General features: G+C 35.1%; 1 protein-coding gene across 10 annotated transcripts in view; it reads left to right on the forward strand.

Annotated features, from left to right (window-relative positions):
• DGKB (diacylglycerol kinase beta) overlaps positions 1-21,489 on the forward strand; it is a 407,361-nt gene that overhangs the window by 378,404 nt on the left and 7,468 nt on the right. For all 10 annotated transcript variants that reach the window (XM_088052622.1, XM_088052624.1, XM_088052617.1 and 7 more), the window contains 2 exons: positions 14,616-14,736; positions 16,401-16,461. In XM_088052622.1, coding sequence (XP_087908748.1) covers positions 14,616-14,736; positions 16,401-16,461 — 182 coding nt within the window. The remainder of the gene's footprint in view (positions 1-14,615; positions 14,737-16,400; positions 16,462-21,489) is intronic.

Consider the following 21,489-nt stretch of genomic DNA (forward strand, 5'->3'; position numbering starts at 1 on the left):
CATTAACTCTGTTGTCCCTCACTGCTTTCCTTTTATCTTCGTCTTTGTTATTGTTTGTTTTTCATGCTATAGCCAAAAGAACATTGATTAATTTCATTTCATTCTGAGAGGATACTTTTCCCTTTATTCAATAGATTTAGGACCAGGTCCAGTTCTCATTATATCTGAATATGGGTTGAGTCAAACTTTTGTTGAACTTTCTCTATGCTCGCTATTGAGAGAACACTTGTTTTTAGAGTTTGGTTTTGTTTGATTTTTTTCCTTGCATAAATCAGGATGAGGAATCTTGGGGTTTTTTTCATATGTTAACTGTATAAGGATGTTTCTGCTTTTGCTTGTTTGTGTATCTGCTGAATTTAACAATATGTTTCTATTAATTAAAATAGAGTACCTGGAATGTTCAGTTGGTATTAGGTTTTGCAACAGCTTGGGGATTTTTACAAATTGAAAAATAAATCAAATAAAAATAACACAAGTCCCTGATTTTTAAGCTCAGATTGACTTGGCAGTTCCCTTTATATTAATTGTATACATACCAGTTTCCTGCAAGTAGTCAAAACACTAATGTTTTTACTTGTACTTTTAAAGCCTTTTTACATTAAGATTGCCAGAATTTACAAGAAGCTGATAACTGCCATACTGTTACAGATGTTTCAGCTTCTGCAGTAAGAACTGAAATGAGATTTTCAAAAACATATTTATTTTTAGCATTTTGTAATTCTAGTTACCATTACTGAGTAAAGGCTGCGAGAAATTAGATACCTTAAAAATAGCAAATGTCAGCTTTTACAGTTATTAAATAAAGTTTTTGTTCATGTGGATTGATGGCACAATTACAGTATGTTTAACCCAACTCCTGAAATATGATTAACATAAGCTGATATTGTAGTTAAATATTTAGGCGACACGTATGACTTTTTTTTCTCCTGGATTCCTGATTTTGTTGTCATTTTCTGTAAATGTCACAGTTTGTATCACATGTACCTATAAACCTGGATGAACTCACTTTTCCTTTAATTTCGCCTATTCATACAGGGGAGGATTAAAATTATGCTAAATTTTTCATAAGTCTAATATCAATAAATGAATATTTAATGAAAGACAAAGCAGGCATACGGAATAAACTGGTTTCAACAGCTGTGAACATGTTTTCATTTAGTGCATGCCATACTTACCTAGGATTCTTGACTCAAAGAAATTAGATTTGTTTTGAAAAAGAACTATGAGTGCTAACACTTTAAACAGAAGTCTTTTTTTCTATATAATCCATCAGTTGCAAGATCTTCTTTCACAACCCCTAAAGCATTGTTCCTTTTCATTTTAGTCAGCCAAAGCAGCTGGGTCTTTATAGCTGCAGAATGTTTGCTCATGACCAACTGCTGTTTTGTACACGGCTTTTCATCACTAACAAATATTTTATTTTTCACTGTTACTCCACGCTTGTCGTAGCTTGTCGAGGAGCAGAGTAGTAACATATATCAAATTAATCAATGACTTCTCTGTCTCTTCTGACCTGATTCCTCCCATGGTGTATGCCTAGGGAGGTGTACACTCTGAAGAAGATAGCCCCCAGACTAGCAAAAGGGTCTGTGTGGACGCAGAAATACATCTGTAAGTGCTATTTTGACTTTGTCCCCTGCCCCTCTGTTACCACTGTCCACCCCGCAGTGGGCAGGGAGGCTGGGGAGGTAGTTTTAGCTTGCCAGAGGAGGCCCTAAAAACTAGGCTCTTTCCCTTTGCTGAGATGGCAGTTGCAGCTTTATTTCTTGGGATCTTTCAGAGTCAAGTTGCAGGGGGGAAAGAGGAAGAGGTATGGAGGGGTGCCCCTTTTTCAAGGCAGGGGAAAGGGGTGTGGGGGAATTTACACAACCAATAAGGGGAATGGGGGAGAACAAGATAAGGGAAAGAACTTACAAGTCTACATTTTCGGGGGTACATTCTTTGGGTCATACCATTTTTCCTAACTGCCTTACAACATGTAAGACTCCAGCAATAGGATGATCTCTTCAGTCCTTAAAACATTTGTGGTAGTAGATTGAAAGTAATTCGCTGGCCAAAATTATTCTGAAGACATTTTGAAGTGTGATTGAGATATCTTAAGGCAGTGACATCTGATCCACTTTTGAAATGGCTCCTGCATACCCACAGCCATTTGGTTTATTATAAGTTAACCACATCAGCCATATGGCTTTTAATCTGCTGCTGCAGATCCATCAGGACCCTCAGGCTGTGACCTCATCCTCAGGGCAATGATTCTGATGAGTCTGTGGTGTTACCCTTGTCTAACAGTAGTAGCAATAATAATGATAATAATGTATACAAGGAATACAAATCAAACATATGGACATATGCATCTGATACTTTGTGACTGTGGAAGCTCATCAGGCTCATGACAGTCTAACACTAAACACGAGGCTGCTTGGGAACTGCAGGTCCTCCAGGCAGACACAAAGTCACAGCACAGCATCAGAGCTCAGAAAGGCAATAAAGTGAGTTTTGCTAATGTATAATAGTACTTATTTATGAAAGATATTTTAAAGCAACCGTCCAATTATTTCATTTATTTAGAATTGCAACATGCTTTTGCCAGATGGTGTTTCATATCAGGTCAAAAAATAATGAAGGAATTTGGCATTGGAACTGAAGTAACAAGAAAAGATGAGTGACTAGGGATTGCAAATTTGTTATAGCTTTTCATTTTGGGGGGTTTTATTCCCATCAAGCTTTTGTAATTTTTTTTGCATCTGTTCCCTGTGGGTTTATTTGTATTTATTGCATTTTTGTCACACCTTATTAGAAGTTAGGAAAGATAATTTACAATGTGGTGAAACAAAGTCCCAATTCCCAGGGAAGTGTAGACTTAAATAATTTGTCCTTTCCTTTTTTAGATTATTTATTATACATCTTCAAGGGGTTTTAATGATGGCTGGGGATGGAAGGAGGTGATTTGAAATTGCCAGGAGAAAGAAACAGTTTTTTGAAGAGATTCCTTCAAAGCTCGTTATGTCCTGTTTTACTATTGCTGATGTTTTGTTCCTGTCTTGAGTGGGAATGCAGGGCTTGTTATGCTGGACAAATAAAACATGCAGAGCCGTGGTTCAGACTTATTAGCAGTGCACCAACATGAGTAGATTCTTCTTTGAACACAAGCACCATTCTTTTTTTTTTTTTCCTTTTCCTCACTCACCCTTCCCCTTTACAATCCATTCTTGGGAACAGTTTCAAATTTTGTTGGTGTCATGGTAATGATGAATGGGCCATTGATTTCCACCTGAACTAACATTACCACTGGTAGCTTTTATAGGTTTTCAGTTTTTAACAACAATTGATTCCTGAAATCTTTGCCTAATTAAGAAATAAAAGATTGAGCCTGAGCCACTTAATACAGTAGGTCATGGTCTCAATGGACTCTGTTGGAATTTCAAATATTTCAAGGATTATCAGATCTGGACTTTAATGAATACATCACAAGTAACTAGTTTTTCATTTCCTACCAATCATTTCAATCTACTGTCTCATTTGTTCATTTTAAGTCTTCTACCAAGTATTATCAATATTTCTATGAATCGGGTATGTCACTTGAAATAAAAATTTTCATACTATTTTGAGGATTGACTTTAAAAGGTGACTTTACATGAAAATCTGGAATTTCCCAGAAGAATGGACATCAAGATGTGAAGTCGCAATCCAGCTTTAGTATTTTAGAGAGGAAAAGATTTTTCTTCAGGCATTTTTTGATAAAGTTTGAATAGTTTAAAGATACAGTTTTTCCTTTAATGGTTATTTCTTTCCTGGGGAAAAATGCTCATTTTCCTCAACCATACATTTGGAAATTACTAGTGACTCTGGTGTTATGCTTCTATGAAAAGCGAGGCCAAAATTTAAAAAAAAAAAAAAAAAGAAAAATCTGTGGCTGAGATCCAGAAACTGGAGGACTGAAACCTGTCTTTTGCTAAGCTAGAATCTAAAGCCAGATGTATAATACAAATACTCTAGTGGAATATGGAAGGGAAAAAAGAGATAATCTCATATGTACAGATGCTAACAGTCAAAATCACTCAAGCTGTACTGAAATGTCCTTTGCACCTGGCACTGGAGGTGCTACCCATGCCAGTTCAGTTCCCCAACACAGATGTTCTTGTTGAACCACTTCTTATATGTAACATTTAGGTTTCTGTTTAGCTCGGCATAGCACACATAAATACTGTACTCCAAAGGCCACCCATTTATTAGTGCACCTGCACCTTCTGCTCTCTTTAATTCCCTCAGTATATTGCATTCCCCTTGTGCTGCTGATCCTAGTGCAAAGTAATGTTATGGAAAAGAAACTGAAGATAACATCACAATGCATGAATTATAATAATGTGTGATTGCTTTTGAAAAATACTTTTCATCGTATTATACATGTAAGGCTGACTTTTCAGATGCTGGAAATATGTAAATGTGAACTTGCTTGCTGTACACAACCTTATTTATATTGCTTTATAATTAGTATTCTGAAAGCATGTACCATACAGTAGTTACCATAGCAATAGGTCTGTATAAACAGAGCACCTCACAGTCATGCTTGAAACATGCATGTGGTCCTTTGGATATTACTTTGGATATTAATTTGGATATTTGGATATTATTATTCATGTTCAAATGGTTTGCTGGGCAGACACCATTAAGGTCCTTTAAAAATTTGTCTCAGAGACAATGCTGATCTCCTTATCTAATTCTCATGTACTTTCTCTTATCCTTCATCATGCAGAGAAAAAGTAAGAGTGAAAAAAGACAATCAATGAAAATAATTTTGTTAGTTTTATAGGTCTTCTGTTTTGCATTACAGTCCTTGAAAATAGATTTTTCTTACCATGTCTAATCCCTCTAAAGAGAAATTCAGTAAGGCTCCACATTTCAGGGTAACTTTTCAGCACAGGATTGTGGGAGGAGTTAGCTCTGGGCAAGGATTTGTGTATTTCTCAGATATGTGAAACATCATGTGTGGTGCTACAACTGAATAGTGTGTGCTCAGACCATTTTTTAAGGAAACATTGTGGCTTTCCTTTTGTGGCAGAATAAAGTAAAAAAAAAAAAAAAAGTAAAAAAAAATTGTAACCAAATCCAAATTTGCTTATAAGTAGCATTTTCTTCTTCAGAATGAAATAAAAGTTTATTTTTTTTTCTGTGAGATACTGTTCAGGATCACTAAAAATAACTTGTGTCTTGCTTCTGTGATACTTGTAGCTGATTTTGGTCTTTTTGTCCTTGAGAAGAAATTTGGAACTCTTCTGATCATGGTTATGGAAATACCTTTTTCTTTCTATGTGGGTTGTAAATAACTGTTGAGAAAAGATATTGAAAAATAGCTTTTTGTCAGTCATTAATACTTAAGATATTGAAAGGTACAATAAGAAATTTATTTTTGCTTTCTTTTTGCTCCTTTGAATTGTCATTCCAGGTAAAGCACATCAAAGACATTTTCTTGCAGCTCTGTTAGAGGTAACTTTCCATTTGCTTTCTCCAATGGCAGGTTTCAGTGTATCCCAGATATGTCTTCTTGTAAACCAATAGCAGTATAAAAAATACTGGATATTTAGCAATGTGTGGAGTTCAGATAGGAAAAAAAATAATGGCAGTTCTCTGTATGTAACTATATTAGCTAGCAGAGACTAGATCCTACAATGACAACTAATAAGAACAGAACAGATGCAAGGAAATGCCCTGGGAAAATCTGCTCACATACTTGCAGCTTAGTCCTGGAGCTGTCAGGAAAACTTGTTGCCCATCATAGAATAAGTAGAGGGTGTATCACTTCTTCAGGCCTTAAGCTCTGCAAAGAAGCCAACACACAGTAATTCTGAGCAGTAGATTTAGCAGAACTCCTAAGCTGTCCAAGTGTGCTAACTTTGTCTCCCAAAATTCGTCTTGGTGGCAAGAGAGAAAAATATGCTTCTCCAGAAAACCAGACCTCTTAAAACTCTTTCTCTAAATCCTTGTCAGGAGAAAACTAAGCCTTCAATTCTCAATATATATATCTTCAAATCTCCATATATAACTTCTTGACACCAGCAGAGTTCCTCTCAAGATACCATCCTCTCATCTGCTTCTTCTGTTACTCCTTTGTCAGGCTTATCAGCCCATTGGGAATGTCCTGGAGATTGTAGGACACCTTGGACAGCACCAAATACAGTGGGAAACTAAATCAGAGCTTCTTTAGCTTTGTAGACTGCAGGAAGTTTAGGAAGATTGTGATTGACAAAAGTGTTACAAATGCCTGCCCCAGGCTTCAGTGGGTTCAACTTCAATTGTCCAATGCTTCTTCTGTACAAAGAGAGGGTCTGAACAGTGTTATTGAAACTGCAATCCGAATTGTAGTCTTTATTTAATTAAAATAAATCAACTACTGAGAGAGGGCAAAGAAACTTAGGAGGCAAACCCACCATCAAAAAGTTGGAGTCTCTCACAGACTATATTGATGCCTTCACTGCTCTTATTTCCTTCCTCTTAGTACCTATCCAAACAACCACCTTGGATATCTTTACCGTGTTGAAGGCTCTTCCTCAGGTGCAGTCGAGATATGTAACTTTAAATGCTTTAAAGCAGGCATTTTACCCTAACATTAATGATGAGACAGCTCGTTGATATTCAGAATACTTTCCTGAGTTAGGTTCTTGGTTAATAAGTAATGCTGTTTGTCAAACTGGTATCCACTCTGCATAGTGTGATCTCCAAACATCATGGAATACTACAGCAGTAGTATGGTATAGGAAGAAAATGGAATTTGTTCTCATTAAGAGCAAGAGAAATGAAGATCATCTTTGGGGCTTTCTGAACTCCTGGACCAAAGTCACTACCACCTTAATCAAAAGGAGTTTTAATACTCACGTAAATAGAATGAACATTTCTTTGTGGCAGTTGACTTAAAAACCCTTTGGTGGATAAATATATAAAAGTGGATAAATATAGGGATAATGCTGTTAACATTACTACCCTGCAGAAATGGAACATTTATCCCCTCTTAGTGCTACTTCTCCTAGAAGTGTACAAATCAAAGCTGGTTTTCATTGATCAGATTTCTACATTTCCATAAATATTACTGTGTTTTTCTTTTCTAGTCTGTGGCATTTTTATAGGCTAATCAAATATCCAATATTACCAGGAGCCATTTAAAGTGAATGCCAGAACTACTAAGGAGTAATTTGAGAATTAGATCTATTTTTGTTAGTTGAAATTATCTTGACTTGCTCATATTGTGTCGTACCTGATGCTCAGCAATATGATAGTACCAATACAGATAGGAAGATATCGGGTTTGAAGTTCTTAAATATCTGTTAAAAGTGGTGAGCCGTCCAAGCACATTAAAATTCCATTTTCCCCATACAAGTGTTTGCTGCAGATGACCCCCACTGATCTTAAATATATTTCTGTATCTGTAACTGAATAGAGGTTTTCCGAACAGCGTGTTCTAATGGTACTCTGGCCTTTAGCCAACAAGGCACTGAATAAGGCTATTTTTAAAATACAGAAACTGGGAACAGCTGCAGCAATCAAATTTGATAAAAACAGAGAGGAACTTTGCTGCTTTTTTTTTTTTTTTTTTTTTATGGTTTGTCCAAGTTTAGACTCCTTTCATAGAACAGCTTTTGTTCTCTTGGATGAAGGGGGTATAAGAGTAACACAGTGAAATCTTTTTGAACAAATAACTTTTAAAAGAATACAGATTAAAATAATGGGGAGCTTTTTGGTGCGGCAACATGTTCAGTGCAATTGTACTTTAAACTACTAAAAAAATAAATCCATTTAAAAAAGAATACATTTTTTCTGCCAACCTTTACCATAAAAGACTTATACATAATGATCTCCCAAACTGGAAGATGAGATCCCTTGTTTCAAATTTTTAACATTTGAACACTGGTTTTTGGGAGAAGTTTCTGAGTGAAAGTGATTTTATTTGAATGCTCTGGGGTGGGTTGTTTTTGGGTTTTGGTTGTTGGGGTTTTTTTCCTTCTTTAACCATTATTGAGAAGAGTTTCTATGAACTCTTCTCTCCTTCCCCCTACTAAGCTGGGGGAAAAAAAAGTTCACATAAGGAAAAGTTTTACAAAGGCCTTCTGTGCATGTTAAAAGGTTTCACAAAATATTTAATTATAGGGACTGATTCTTCCTTGTTTGTCCTTCTGGTTTTTGGGGAAAAAGTCGTTATTCTGTGATTAATGAGAATTGGGAGATGATTGTGTACACAGAAAAAAAATCCATTACACAGCAGTGGGCTGAGCTGTGTCTGTTAAATGATTCCATCTGAGGATACAGCCTCTGTGCCAGGCTGATGCAAGATAAGATACTGGGTGAAATCTGAGTTCCACTGAAATCAGTAAGAATTATGCCACTAAATTCAGCAGAGAGAGGATTTTATTGATTGCATTTATTTTAAGTGACAAAACTAGCACTTTTGCATCTTATCCCATTATCCCATTAGGGCTATGAAGTACACCATCAATTCTGATGGTGGAGCAAAATTCTACTGAATTTCCCACATATGCTTAAATATAGATAATATATATCATTTGTGCATGTCCACAGAGGTATAAAATGTGTTTGCATTTTTGTGTGGTTTTATGTACATAAAATATCTGCCTAATTTATTGTCACCATATCTGAGTGTCTCTCCAGGGTGAGAATTAGACAAGTGATATATCTTCCTTCACACTAAGAGGAAAGTTTAGCTTGTTTTGTTTTGTTTTAATACTAGGAAAACAAAATATGAAGACAAGACTAAAAGCTAGAGAATCAATACTGGCGTGAAATAGATGTATAGATCCACCTGAGATTTTAATTTCACAAGCAAACTCAGGAACACAAAATATTCAAAACTGGGTTGCATACCATAGATATAGGACTTGATATATATCCTTGAAGTCAGCATTAGGTGGGAGAACAGACTTTTGATAACAGAATATTAAAATTCAGGATTTGCTGATTTATTTCCTGTCTCTGCTCCAAACTTCTCATGTGATCTTGGCCAGGTCAGTTTTGAAAACTCTTGTGCTTAACTTTATGTGATGGAAATAATATTATGACTCTTGTGGATGTACACACAATATATTCAGCTGAATATGAGAACAAATATTTTCTAGGACCTAAACATGTCTGTGTACAATTTTCACTTTGTAAAATGGACATAATATTATTTTTCCCCAATGCTTTGTCTGTTTTATTTGTCTATAAATTCTTGGATAGGAGAGCTGTCTTATGTGTATGTCTGCAAATCAGTAACAAAACAGAGCATTGACATCATCTGGGCCTTGAGATATAACTCTGATACAAACAATTATAAATGTTGAGGCAAATGTTACTCCAGGTAGCTTCTCTAATGGAAGACATAACAAAATCCAGGATGTACAGATTGCACAGAATTTACTGGTTTTTTATAAACAAGAATTTAGAAAGAGGTGTTCATTTGAAATCAGGAAAATATTATGACAGTAAACACATTTCTAGCATTTTTTTTAAAAAGTCCCTATCACTGCATATGGAAGCAACCTCACATTCCTGCATAATGGGTAACTGGAGATTTAATACATGCTGTGTTCTAGGAAGATACTGAAGCATTCATGTGGTGCAGAGCACTGAGCTTGGGAGTTTTTCAAGGATCCTCTGGCATCATACCAGCTTTCAAATTCTTATCCAGTATTTTAACTGGAACCAGAAATTTCCAGGATGATGATTACTAGGGTTTGATTACATTTAGTAAGCTATGGAGCCCCTTCTCTTCGAAGACAAACTGCTGCCAGAGACAGATTTACCACTGACCAACAGTGTTTTTATGCAAATGTGCCTGAGTGAGTGCAGTAACCCCAAGTTATAATAGAGTCATTCAATCTCTTGCCAGGACAGCAATATTTATATATTGCAAAGATAAATTGGATATCAAAACCAGTTCCATTACAGAGGGAAAGTTCTCTATGTAAATCAGTTTTTCTAATCATACCATGTTTCTTCCCACCCACCCCCAACCCCATTTTGTTTTCCTTTATCTTCATAGATGAATTCCAAATGTGTTTTTCTCTTGTGTGTTCACCCTGAATATCGAAGCATTCAGCTAATGCCAAGATAACAGATAATGTAAACTCATTACAAAACTTTAAAGTCTCCGAGTGTGTTTCTTCATGCCTTGGGAAGGGCTATAAAGGGCTTATAGTCACATACAATGTTTTGTCTGCCACTTGGCAAGTTTCTGTTTGAACTTCTCTTCTTCTGCTGCCTTATGGGAAGAAATGGGCAGTCAGCTCCCTAGTGACTTTATCTCCCCATCAGGAATGAGTGCAAGGGGTCAGATGCCCCTCTGCATGCTAGTCACCATCTGCTGACAGCAGTGCTCCCCTGGGAGAGCTGGCTTTGTTTTCCGACAGGGCTAATATGAGGAGACACGTGAAGTACTTTGGTTTGTGGAAGAGACGGGGGAGACATGGGGCTGTGAAAACATTCCCACACACTCTAATGGTTCATTCACATAGAAAACAAGCGAGAGCCTTCAGCTCTTTCAGAGAGCTCAGAGTGGAGCAAACGGACTGGGGAACCCCAAGGCACCAGTCGGAAAACACTTTCCTAATGGACCAATACCCAGATACTCTCTGTGATAACTTACCTATGAGACCCCGGCTCTTCTTTAGGCAACTAAATAAACTGGTTAGAAAGAAATCCTCAGTATCTAATAGCTGCTTTTGTTCACTGTTAGCTGTGAAATTCTTCTTGAAAATCTAACCTTTAGTTTCCTAAACTTTATAAAACTAGTTATAATAGGTGAAACATGCATTGGAGAATTTTATCATTACAATCATCAATTACTTCTCTTTAGAATAAAATCTGTAGGATACAGAAAAAACACAAGGAAAAAATACCTCCCTAAAAAGAGAAACATATTTTGCTTTACAGTTGGTGAAGACACAGATGCACAATATTAGAATATAATCAGAGGATCAGAAAGAGTGACTTTCACAATGAGGTCTCAAACACAAAAGGGATACATGTCATAGAAAAGTCCACACTATAAACTGTTTTAAGTGAAAAATGATGTTTCGTGAGCAGCAGCATTCATTATTCTCCACTACAGTTTATAAGATGTATAAGAAGTCAACAAGAATAGTGATATTAGATCAACCCACAAGTTTGTGTAGCTTGTTATCTGAACTCTAACACCAACCTGTATTAGAAATAAAGCCTAAGATAGCAAACTTACAGTGATTCTTTTCTGCTAAGATATCCTACCCAATATGTATCATTTTTGATTTAAGTAATTTCAGTCTAGTGTGGCCTCATGGCATAACAAAATATTGTGTAACCAGGATTTCCTGCTTATCAATAAGTACTGTGAAACTCCTTGGCTCTTGCGTTTGAGAAATACTGAATTACATTACTGTCTTCACCTACTCCATTGCACTTATTTTCTCATCTTTCCTCCATTCATCTCCTTACTTCCTGAAGGCTACCAGTCTAATTTATTTTCATTCAGAAGTTGCTTCATATTTGTTACCACATTTGTTCATCTGTCATTTCCAGTTATTTTTCCTCCTCTGCATTGCTGAGTGAGCTGGAACTACAAATTCCCTACTTTATGGATGTACCAATTGCAATATTTGATGACAATAAATTGAGCATTGAGCTGATATTTTCATAGAACTCCCCACAGTAACTCCAAAATGTTCATTCCAGCACGACATTATCAATTGTAGTCCAGCAAAATGAGCATATTCACATGGAGAGACATAGACCATATTTATTTCCAAATGTTATGTTATATATATGTATGTGTGTGTGTGTGTGTATGTATACGTATATAGTGAGTGAGAGCTCTTTCTCCTCATGGACATTGTTACATATATTAAACTTTCTGCCTTCATAAAGCCCCATTACTCAGTACTGGTTTGGTTTTTTTTTTTTTATTTGGGTTTTATTTCTCCTTTGTTGAATCTTCAGTAGTCACCGTCTACTTCTGTTTGCAGATTATTTTGGGATATATGGTGAGCAGTACAGAGGCCTGCACCAATCTTTCTGAAAAATCAGTGATAAGCTTCCACCAGAATGAAGAATGACTTACCCTTTCCTACCTTTTAATTTAATAGAAGATCAGGTCTCCTTTAACAGAGCTTACTTAGTCTTTTTCAAAGTCTTTGGAGGACACCTTTCGCAAAGAAATATCATCCTGTTGTCGATGTCTTGACCCTTTATATTCAACCAGTGTACCTATAGCCATGTAACATCATTGAAGAGTGGGACTAAAATAGGCACGCTCCCTTTTCCACTTTTCACTTGAGTTCTTATCAAAGTCAATATATCTCAAGGATTTGTTGAAATGGATATGACTATGCAAAAGCATCAAGTCAAATATATCAGCAAGGGCAGGAGTGTGAACTAATGCAGTCAATAATTGCATGTTACATTTGCTTTAGTTTTTACTGCTTCTGAAGGAAAGTTATGTCTAATTTAAGCTTGATTCTAAAAATATTCATATTTGGCCTAAAATAACTCCACTTTGGGAATGTGCCACTGCAAATGTGAAGTTTTTGAAAGGGTTTCACTTTTTTGGTAGATGAGAGTATTGTTCCATCTTCCAGTGTTTAATATACCACATTTTTTGAGAAGTGTGGCATAGATCAAAGGGCAGGATTTGGCCCTTAATTACCTGCTGCTACTGGCAGTAATCTCACAACTGTTGAAAAATTATGGATCAATTATATATCCCTGAAAATGTCACTGTTCTGAATATTGCACATATTGCCTGAGCTGTATGAAATAAAAATCTGTTCTTAATTATTCTTCCATTTAAAAAGTTATAATTTTCTAATAGCCCAGTGATTAGGAATTTGATGTTTTCTTTGGCTAAACATTTTATTGACTTGGTACGTCTATGAAGTTCTGTGTGCTTTTATAATATATAAATTTTTGAAAATGAGTAGTGCTTTCCCAGTTAAGTCTCTACCAACTACATGGCTACCAACAAAAGCAGCATTTGTTTAAATCTCACTTAAGTGTTAGTTACTTATGGGAAGCATTTTAAGAAAAAAAAAAAATGCAATGGAAAGCCAGACATAAAGAATTGGGTTTACGTGTTTTACATAGATGTGAGCTATAAAATTGTATAGTTAGACTTCATCATTTTAATCTTTTGACCATCTTATTGTTTTCCCTTAATGGGCAAGAATTTGGGGGTTTTTTAACTATTAATATTATATGGAACTGATTTTGCTGTGATGAGAAAATGAATAAAGCAGAAAATATTAAGAAAGCATAAGAAAAATGAAGACTCTGGATAGTATCAGATTTTCTGCTGGAAGCAGAATAATCCAGATCATAAATCCTATTTGCTTTTAATATTTTTTTCCCTCACTGCAGTACTTCTTTCAGTTAATTACCTTCATTGAAAGCTAAAAAAAGTGAACAGAAAAGACTCCCATTGAAAATTTAGAATAGCCTCATAGATATGATTGTTAGCATGAAATTTTACCTTCATTACAGGTTGAGGGGTTTAAAATGTACAGAGTAATGTGGTCTCTTTTCTTTGGTTTTTTCAGTGTGATGATAGACTAACATTTTAGCTCAGTGCTTTGCTTCACTGCATAATGTACCTTTTGGAAACATTGATGTTAACAACCAATTTATAAAACACACATATTATACAGCTAGAAAAGAAATGTTTCTCTTTCTTGTCCATTTGGTCTTGGCAACATGTATTTACACATGAGAATATAAAACATTCCATGCAAAACACTCTCGTTGATTCTGGATAATATTTCATTACCTTGCTTGGTTGCTTCTCAAAGCAGACTGCTTATTACTGTTTAGGTTTCTGTTTGCACCTGAAATTCTAGACATTCTAGAATTTTCCCTTACTCCTTGAAGTCAAGTAAACTAATATTTATTTAAATATTTTTTGAAATTTAATGCCCAAGTAGTTTAGTCAAAAAGAAGTCTGAAACAAAAAATATATAACTGAGTGCAAACAAGGATGACAAAGTTGGAAGGCTAGGTGGATAGTTAAGGTGTTTTTCTTCCTTTTTGCATTGCATCCGTGTAGTAATTAAAACACTGATCCAATGTAAAGAAAAATAACATCTCATAACAGTAGTGCATGCACATAAAAACTGAATTAGAGCTGTACACGTTGTCTGGAAAGTATAGAAGAGGATCCAATAAGGTCTGGAGCACTGATCTTTACAGATTTAAAATCTGATCTTTACAGATTTTGCAGATTTTACATATCTGTTGAAAAAATAAAAAGCATAAATTTCTGCTTGTAAATATTTAATTCTTTGTGTGTCAGGTAACCAGAATTAAGGAATCTCTTCCATTTTCTCATACAATGAAATTATTTCTTTAGTCTTCATGTATTAAAATAAATCATGGATATAATTATTCTATTTCAGAATAATTTTCAGAATAATTTTAGTAAAATTGTGTGACAGCAGGGCTCAGCTGGGTTCAACTTAAAGCTGTAATTCTCCTTAGTAATAATCAATTTTTCCAGTTCTGTTCTCCACATCTTATCAGCTTGTCTTCTGATGGTTCTTGTTGGTCAAAACGACTGCTTTCAAAAGCTGTCGAGACAAAATGTGGATTTTTTTTAACTTTTTCAGATCTAAGTGACCAGCTTATGGAAGTGGTTGGTCTGGAAGGAGCCATGGAGATGGGACAGATATATACAGGTCTGAAAAGTGCTGGAAGACGCCTTGCCCAGTGCTCATCTGTTGTCATCAGGTATCAGCAGCTTTAATTTACACTGCACTGTTGTTATTATTTCTTGTGAAAATACCATTTTTTTATATGAAATGAAGTTATTCCATACATATTCTATGCCCATACATCTTCCTTTCTTTCAATGTGTCAAAAACCTAAAAAGAGGGTGTTTACATTCAATCTTCATATGTTGTATTCAAGTGCTGTTTTGTCCTATGAAGAAGTATTGTCAAGCATTTGTAGCAGAAGGAATAAGGCATGAACATCTTGGGGTTTATTGTTGACATACACTCCATGCAATTTCAAGCCAAAAGTAATTTAGCATTACTTTGTCACATTTTAACCCATTTATAATGCATGCCACACCAGGGAATAGTAGCGTGTAATTAGTAATTGTAAAGCACTTTTTGATCTGTGGAAGTCAAAGTGCTCTGGTTTTAATTTATTTGTTATTTACTGAATTCTGACAAGCCACTATTATTAAATCTGTTGGTATGTGTGAGCCAATGATGGTGGAGTACTCTAATTTCATTGTGTTTTATCATTTCTAAGATAAGGATGTTCACAACAGAGCAAACTTCGATTAGAACACAAGGAAAAAGTAATTATTCTATGGATTAAATAAGGACTGAAAAAGAATTTACTCTCTCTCTTTTTCAGTGAGGAATTCCTCAGGAAGAATTTTCCAAAATTTATTAAACCCATAAAACTCTAGAATTATAAGCCTGAAACAGAAGAGCAACAATAAAAAAATAAGTAGGAACCCTTCCCAAACTATAAAGTCAGAGCTTATTAAACATTCCCTTCCTCCATTTATGGCTGTAGGTGACAGTGGATAATTCCATGAAATGTTAGTTGTTTTCAAAAAGTGTCCAAACCAGAATTTCCATTGACCAGCATGAATCACTGATTTTTTCCATTATTATTAGATTTATCCACTTCACATTATTTCTCACGGTCTCATATGCAAACTATTTTGATGCAGCAATACAGGGCTGGAAAAGAACAAAAATGTGGTACATTTTTTTTTTTTCCTGTTCTCATTTTTCTGTTTTTCTCAATGTGGAATCCAGAACTAGAGAGGGAATATTGTTTGTATCTTTCTGTTGACATCAGCGCCCCTTTGCTAACAATTTAAATATATAACACGGTATGTTAAACATTCTGAATATAGTGCAAACTTCAGTCTCTGTGACTGTTCTGTCTAACTCAGAGTAATAAACAGTGATTCTAGTAAGTGGTGATGATAGACCTAAAATTTATTTCTTGTTTCCTTTATAGTAGTATAATATATATACTATATACTAGTACAATCTAAATTATAAAAAAATCGCACAAATTTGTTTGCCTTTTCTGTGAATAAGGTTTGTTCCTGAAGTTATTTTGTCATTCATTTATTATTTCACAAATTACATTCTCTTCTTCCACTGAAAGAGTAGTGTATTACTACTAGCAAGATACATGAATATTTGCCATGTTTTTGCTTTGTGTGTTGAAAATCAGACTAAGCCTTCTAAGTTGACTGTGTTACGTTTGTAAGCATATTGAGTCATACTGGAAATGTCATAGGAGTTTAGGGGTAAATCAGGGTTATATGTATGCCATCACATATATGCCTATTTAATAAATACATTTATCAATTCTTCTAGTTTCTTTTCCTTATATTATGAAATTTGTACCTTTAGGACCAGCAAGTCTCTGCCTATGCAGATAGATGGAGAGCCTTGGATGCAAACTCCTTGCACGGTAACTGCAACTGATTATTTTTCATTCTCTTCTTTTTCAATGATAGAAATACTTCTCTATTGTTTAGAAGACAACCGTTTTCATCAGTATTAACTAAATTTACTTAAATAACATCTTCACAAACTGTTTTTATATACTTCAGTACCTCCTGTATTTTTAATTTATCATTCCACATTCAAACACAGGTTAGAATGGAATAAAAAGACATCTCTTTCAGAAGTTTGGAAAATACTTGAAGAGTGCAGTCTCAGTATCCCTTTACCCAATATGATTATTTATTTATGATGATGTATCAGATTTAGAGTCTCTATTACTGAGGAAAATTTAGTCACTGTTTTGATGCTAAAATGTATAAAGTAGCTAATATTAGTTTTAAAAATTTAGGAAGATTTTCTATTGTGTTTCTGAGAATCTATATCAACAAAGTTTTAATTAGAGCTGTAATCCTAACTGTACTGATTGAATTATATAATAGGACTAAATTTTTTTTAAGTCCTTACAGTTTAAGGGGTAAATAAAGGAAATTAATTAGTTTATCATTTCAGTACCTACACATATGAAGTGAGGGCAGGGAAACATCTATCTGCATAGGTTAGGATAACCTAGAATAGGAGCTTTCTCAGGGAAGGTTCTTTGAGTGACTCTTTAGAGACAATGCAAAGGTGTATCTGTAAGAATTCTTGAATTTCATCTCTCTCTAATAAATCAGAGAGGCTAACCAAGCATTCAGAGAGGAAGGTAAAGAACTCCAAGTTCTTTATTGTCCTGTGCAGCCTTAGTAACATGTTTTTATATACAGTTCTACTAATTTTGGTTCCCTAAAGAAGACGTGTGCTTTTAAGTAGATAAATTGTTGTAGCCTTGCAGCTTGTAAGTATGACAAAATAGTATCGTGACAATGAAGAAATCCCACTACAAATGGGAGTAATTTTCAAAAAAAAAAGTTGCTAGGTTCCTTTCATGAGATTTGTGTCTCTGGTAGAATTAAAAGTTACACAAAAAATAAACAGGGCAATGTTCAGTAAGGTGCTAATAGGTGTGCAACTGATAATATATGGGTTAGGATGACGGAAGACGGTTGTGGTAATTCATGTTTACAAGATACACTGTAGTGTACAGCTGAAGGGTGTGAAGTGTGCTGCATTCTTATTCTCCAGGGAAGTGCTCAGATTCTGCAATGTGAGGAGAACCATATGAGCACATACTATGTGAAAGCAGAACAGTGGGGTTTTTATGAGATTTGTTGCAGAAAGCCTTTTGGAGTTAAGAGATATTATTATCTTTACCTCTTCTACAACAATGGCTCAGTGCAGAGCACCAATACTGAACCCAGCAGTTACTTGTTCCGGAAAAAGACATGTAATTTTTCAGTTGCCAGATTACAGAAGAGAACTTATGGAAGGTTGCTGGCAATAACATGTGCTTTTTTTTAGTTCTCATGCCTGCTCTGTGCAGAATCCCTGCTATCTGATTGATAATGCTAGCAGAAGCTGCCTGTGCAATTGAGAACAAACCTGGAAAAAGAGACAGTTCTTACATTTCAATTACTGCCCTGAGGAAACAGTAAATTACTCCTGATAATTACTGCTGTCCAGTTTTAAAAGGGAGAGAAATGGCATATACTTTTCTGAGGAACCTATTCTTCTTGCTATACCATTGTTAAGAGAATATATTTGGTGCTGTGTAAGAAAACTGTGCTGTTGAATGTACTTGTTTCCCCTGAGGAAAAAATACATGAAGTATTTGCTATACTGATGCACTTCTATGAATTTAGATATATAATTATTCTATTTGTTTGTTTTATTAATTTTTGAGGGTTTTTTTTTCTGCTGAGGAACTTAAGTATTTATTGCAAAGCTCCTTGCCTCACTGTAAATGTACCATACCCTGTTTTCTATATTTTACAAAATAAAAAACACGTATGGTCCAACCTCTTTCCTCCCCACTAATTCTAACTACAGAAGAGTTTTTCTTGAAGTTCTCTGCAAAGTAGCTAGGAATTCTTCTAATAACTTTCTTAGATAATGACATAGGTGGATATTAGCTTTCTCTCAACCAAAGACCAAGATTTGATTTCTGATTTTGTCCTTGACAGCAGTCTTCGTTTAGAAGCCAAAGCGTACTTGATCACGTAAATACCAGGGTGATATCTGTCATGTGTATCCAAACCAGAGTCTACACAAAACTCCCAGAAAACCAAAATAATTCTTTAGGCTTAGTCAGCTATGTAATCAGTCATTTGAGCCAGCAAAGGCTCAAATTTCAGCAAACTAATAAATATGCCAATATAAAAATCATGAGGTTTTTTTTTTTAGAGAAAAAAACTGCCACTTTCTCCCAAAATGAAAGGAAATTAATGACACATTTTTAAATTAAAAAAAATAATAATGAATTATTATGGCCAAATGTCATCATGGCCAGTTAAGGAACTCCATAAGTTTAGTTCCCTAGGACACATGTGATAATTTGGCTTTCCTTTTATTTTGCCTCCTAGGAGGTTTCTTTCTCTAGTCCTTACAAGAAATTAAGTCCTGTATATAAAGATTCTGCTGTTCCTGCATCGTGCAGAAGTATGGGGAGACATCCCTAGGCTACCTCTTTTCTCATTAGGATGCTGAGCACTTATTAGTTTACTAGCTATGTTGTTTGAAGGAAAAAAGCTACAGTTGTGTTTGGATATACCATCTCGCTAGTTTTAGGAGAGAGAGGTCTGCACCTTGTTAGGTTGCACACATCAGTGAGATACAGCAGCTGAGCCTCAGGTTTTTGATTCTTTGGTGTTCCAGCCAGAATGCTATTGTTAAAAAAAAACCAAAAACCCACAACCATCTTTCCCCCTTCAGCTTTCTTTTATGAAGTTGAAATAATACACTTTATTTTTGGTATCTTAGGAACTTCAGTGTCATCTAAGTTCAGTAGTTTTAAGAACTGACCTATAAATACTACAAAGATTAAGTGAGAAAGAAATATATAGAATTGGCAGGTATTGAATCAACTCTTGCCCAGGTTGCAAGTACTTCAGCTCAAAAATACTTTTCTGCATTGCTTCAGGTTTTGATACAAATGAGAATATTTTCCAAATGATTTTTCAAGAAATTAAGTTCAGCCTGATGAAAATTCTCCTGCTTTTCTGTTATGCTTATTCAGGAAAACAAGTTCAGCCTCAAATCCCTGTTATGTATAGGATGCAGCCTGCACATGCAGGCTTGGAAATTTACTTCCTGTTGAAGGAATCAACATGTTTCTCTTTGCTGCTTCTCCTTCCTGACTGGAAAAAAAGTTTCACACAAATAGTATCAGTTGCTGACCATGTCCTGTCTCATGCATATGGAGGCCATGTTCCTCCAAAATGATACTGTCAGCTCTGAGAAAGTATTGTGGAATGTGGTAGATAATGCAGTGATTCTCCAGAAGCTGTGATCTGTGATTTTTCTTTCCTGTGATCAATTTTAGCAGTAAACAAATAGTTGTGTGTTTCTTTTAAAATCTTGTATGATACGTTGCTTATGCACCTATCGCCCCCAGATGAGAGCAGGTATGCACTCCTGTAGGTTCTGTGCCTAGTGAAAAATGTGTGTGGCTTGGTATAAAACTCTGTCATCCAGAATTACAGTGTGTTGAACACCTGCAGAATGCAGCCTCTAACGAAGTCACCCTGCTCTGGTATAATAAGATGAAGCATCTGAGGATCAAACTGTATTGTTTTCAGTTTTTTTTCTTTATAGAAGACTCTTTGGGAGAAGGAAAGATGATAATGTTAATATTATGTTAAACATCTCGTCTGATTAGCTGAAGAGGAAATTCTATCAGAGCTCTCCCAGACAAATATAGCAACATGAAAGATATCTATGGTTTCACCTGATCTCCAAACAGGTCATTAATAGTAATGAAACTTCAAAGACTCTCAAGTTAATTCAATAAACTTCTAGCTTCAGCCATCAGGGTTTTTTTTTAAGAAAAGTAATCTTTCAATTTAGCAACATAAATTATTAGCAATGTTTTGAAAAAATCTATAACAACGTTCCATCTTAATTAGAAATAACTGCAATTTCAGTTCTTTCATCTATTCCTGACTGGCTTGGCATGATATCTGAAAGAGTGTCAAGCTTCTAGAAACACTACATTAAAAGTAGAAGACAGAAATGTCTATAGAAAATGCAAGAATATTGCTTAAATAAAGAAACAAAAATAAAAACCCATAGTCAGAGCTCACCTAATGGATTGTCAGAAACATAGTTTCACAGATATGAGACACAGTATTTTTAGAATTGTTTACTGATTGTTTACTATTACTTGGAGTAAGTAATGGAATAATGTTACTTAGAATTAGTATTTCAAAATATTATAATTTGAATGCACCTTAAAAATATGTTTTGAATGAGTGGTTTCTCTCTGTTTTTTTCTTTAATCCCTAGAGATGTGATGAGCCAGGGCACAGAGATCCTACTGTCCTGTAGTTAAGTCTGGAGAGAAACAAGAACTTAAACCAAACCAAGCTTTTATTAATAATCGCTGTGTGCCAGAGCTAGGTGATAAAACTAAAAGAGAGTTACAGATTTGCTTTTATACAGATCCATTGTCTTCAATACCTCCCACATCATATGAAGCAGTTGCAGCTGTATTCTAGACTCTGGAAAGTATCTTCTTTCCATGCCTTTGGCTGTAGGAGTATTTTCTTATCAGTTGTTTATAATGAGAGAATTTAAACTACTGCATCTGCCACTTTAGAGCAAATAGCAACTGGGTCCTAGATATGGTGGCTAATTTCAATAGAATATTAGCCAATTACTGCATAGTTAACCCAAAACTGAAATCACTCACTAGATAAGACTTCTGATGTTACATGAAAATTCTGCACTTTTTTCCCTTCTGAGCAGCAGTGTGCATGTACTTCTGTTCCAAGGCCAGATTGATTTATTGAATTTTTAACATCTTATTTTGCAGCTGGGCATTATTTTTTGTGGTCACAGGTACACTGCACTTTAATGATTTTTGTTTATGTATGCATATTTTTTTCTTAATTTCATA

Source organism: Pseudopodoces humilis, chromosome 1, assembly GCF_049639895.1.
Source record: "Pseudopodoces humilis isolate 2021_Gansu_Grassland_sample_001 chromosome 1, ASM4963989v1, whole genome shotgun sequence".
Classification (NCBI taxonomy): Eukaryota; Metazoa; Chordata; class Aves; order Passeriformes; family Paridae; genus Pseudopodoces; species Pseudopodoces humilis.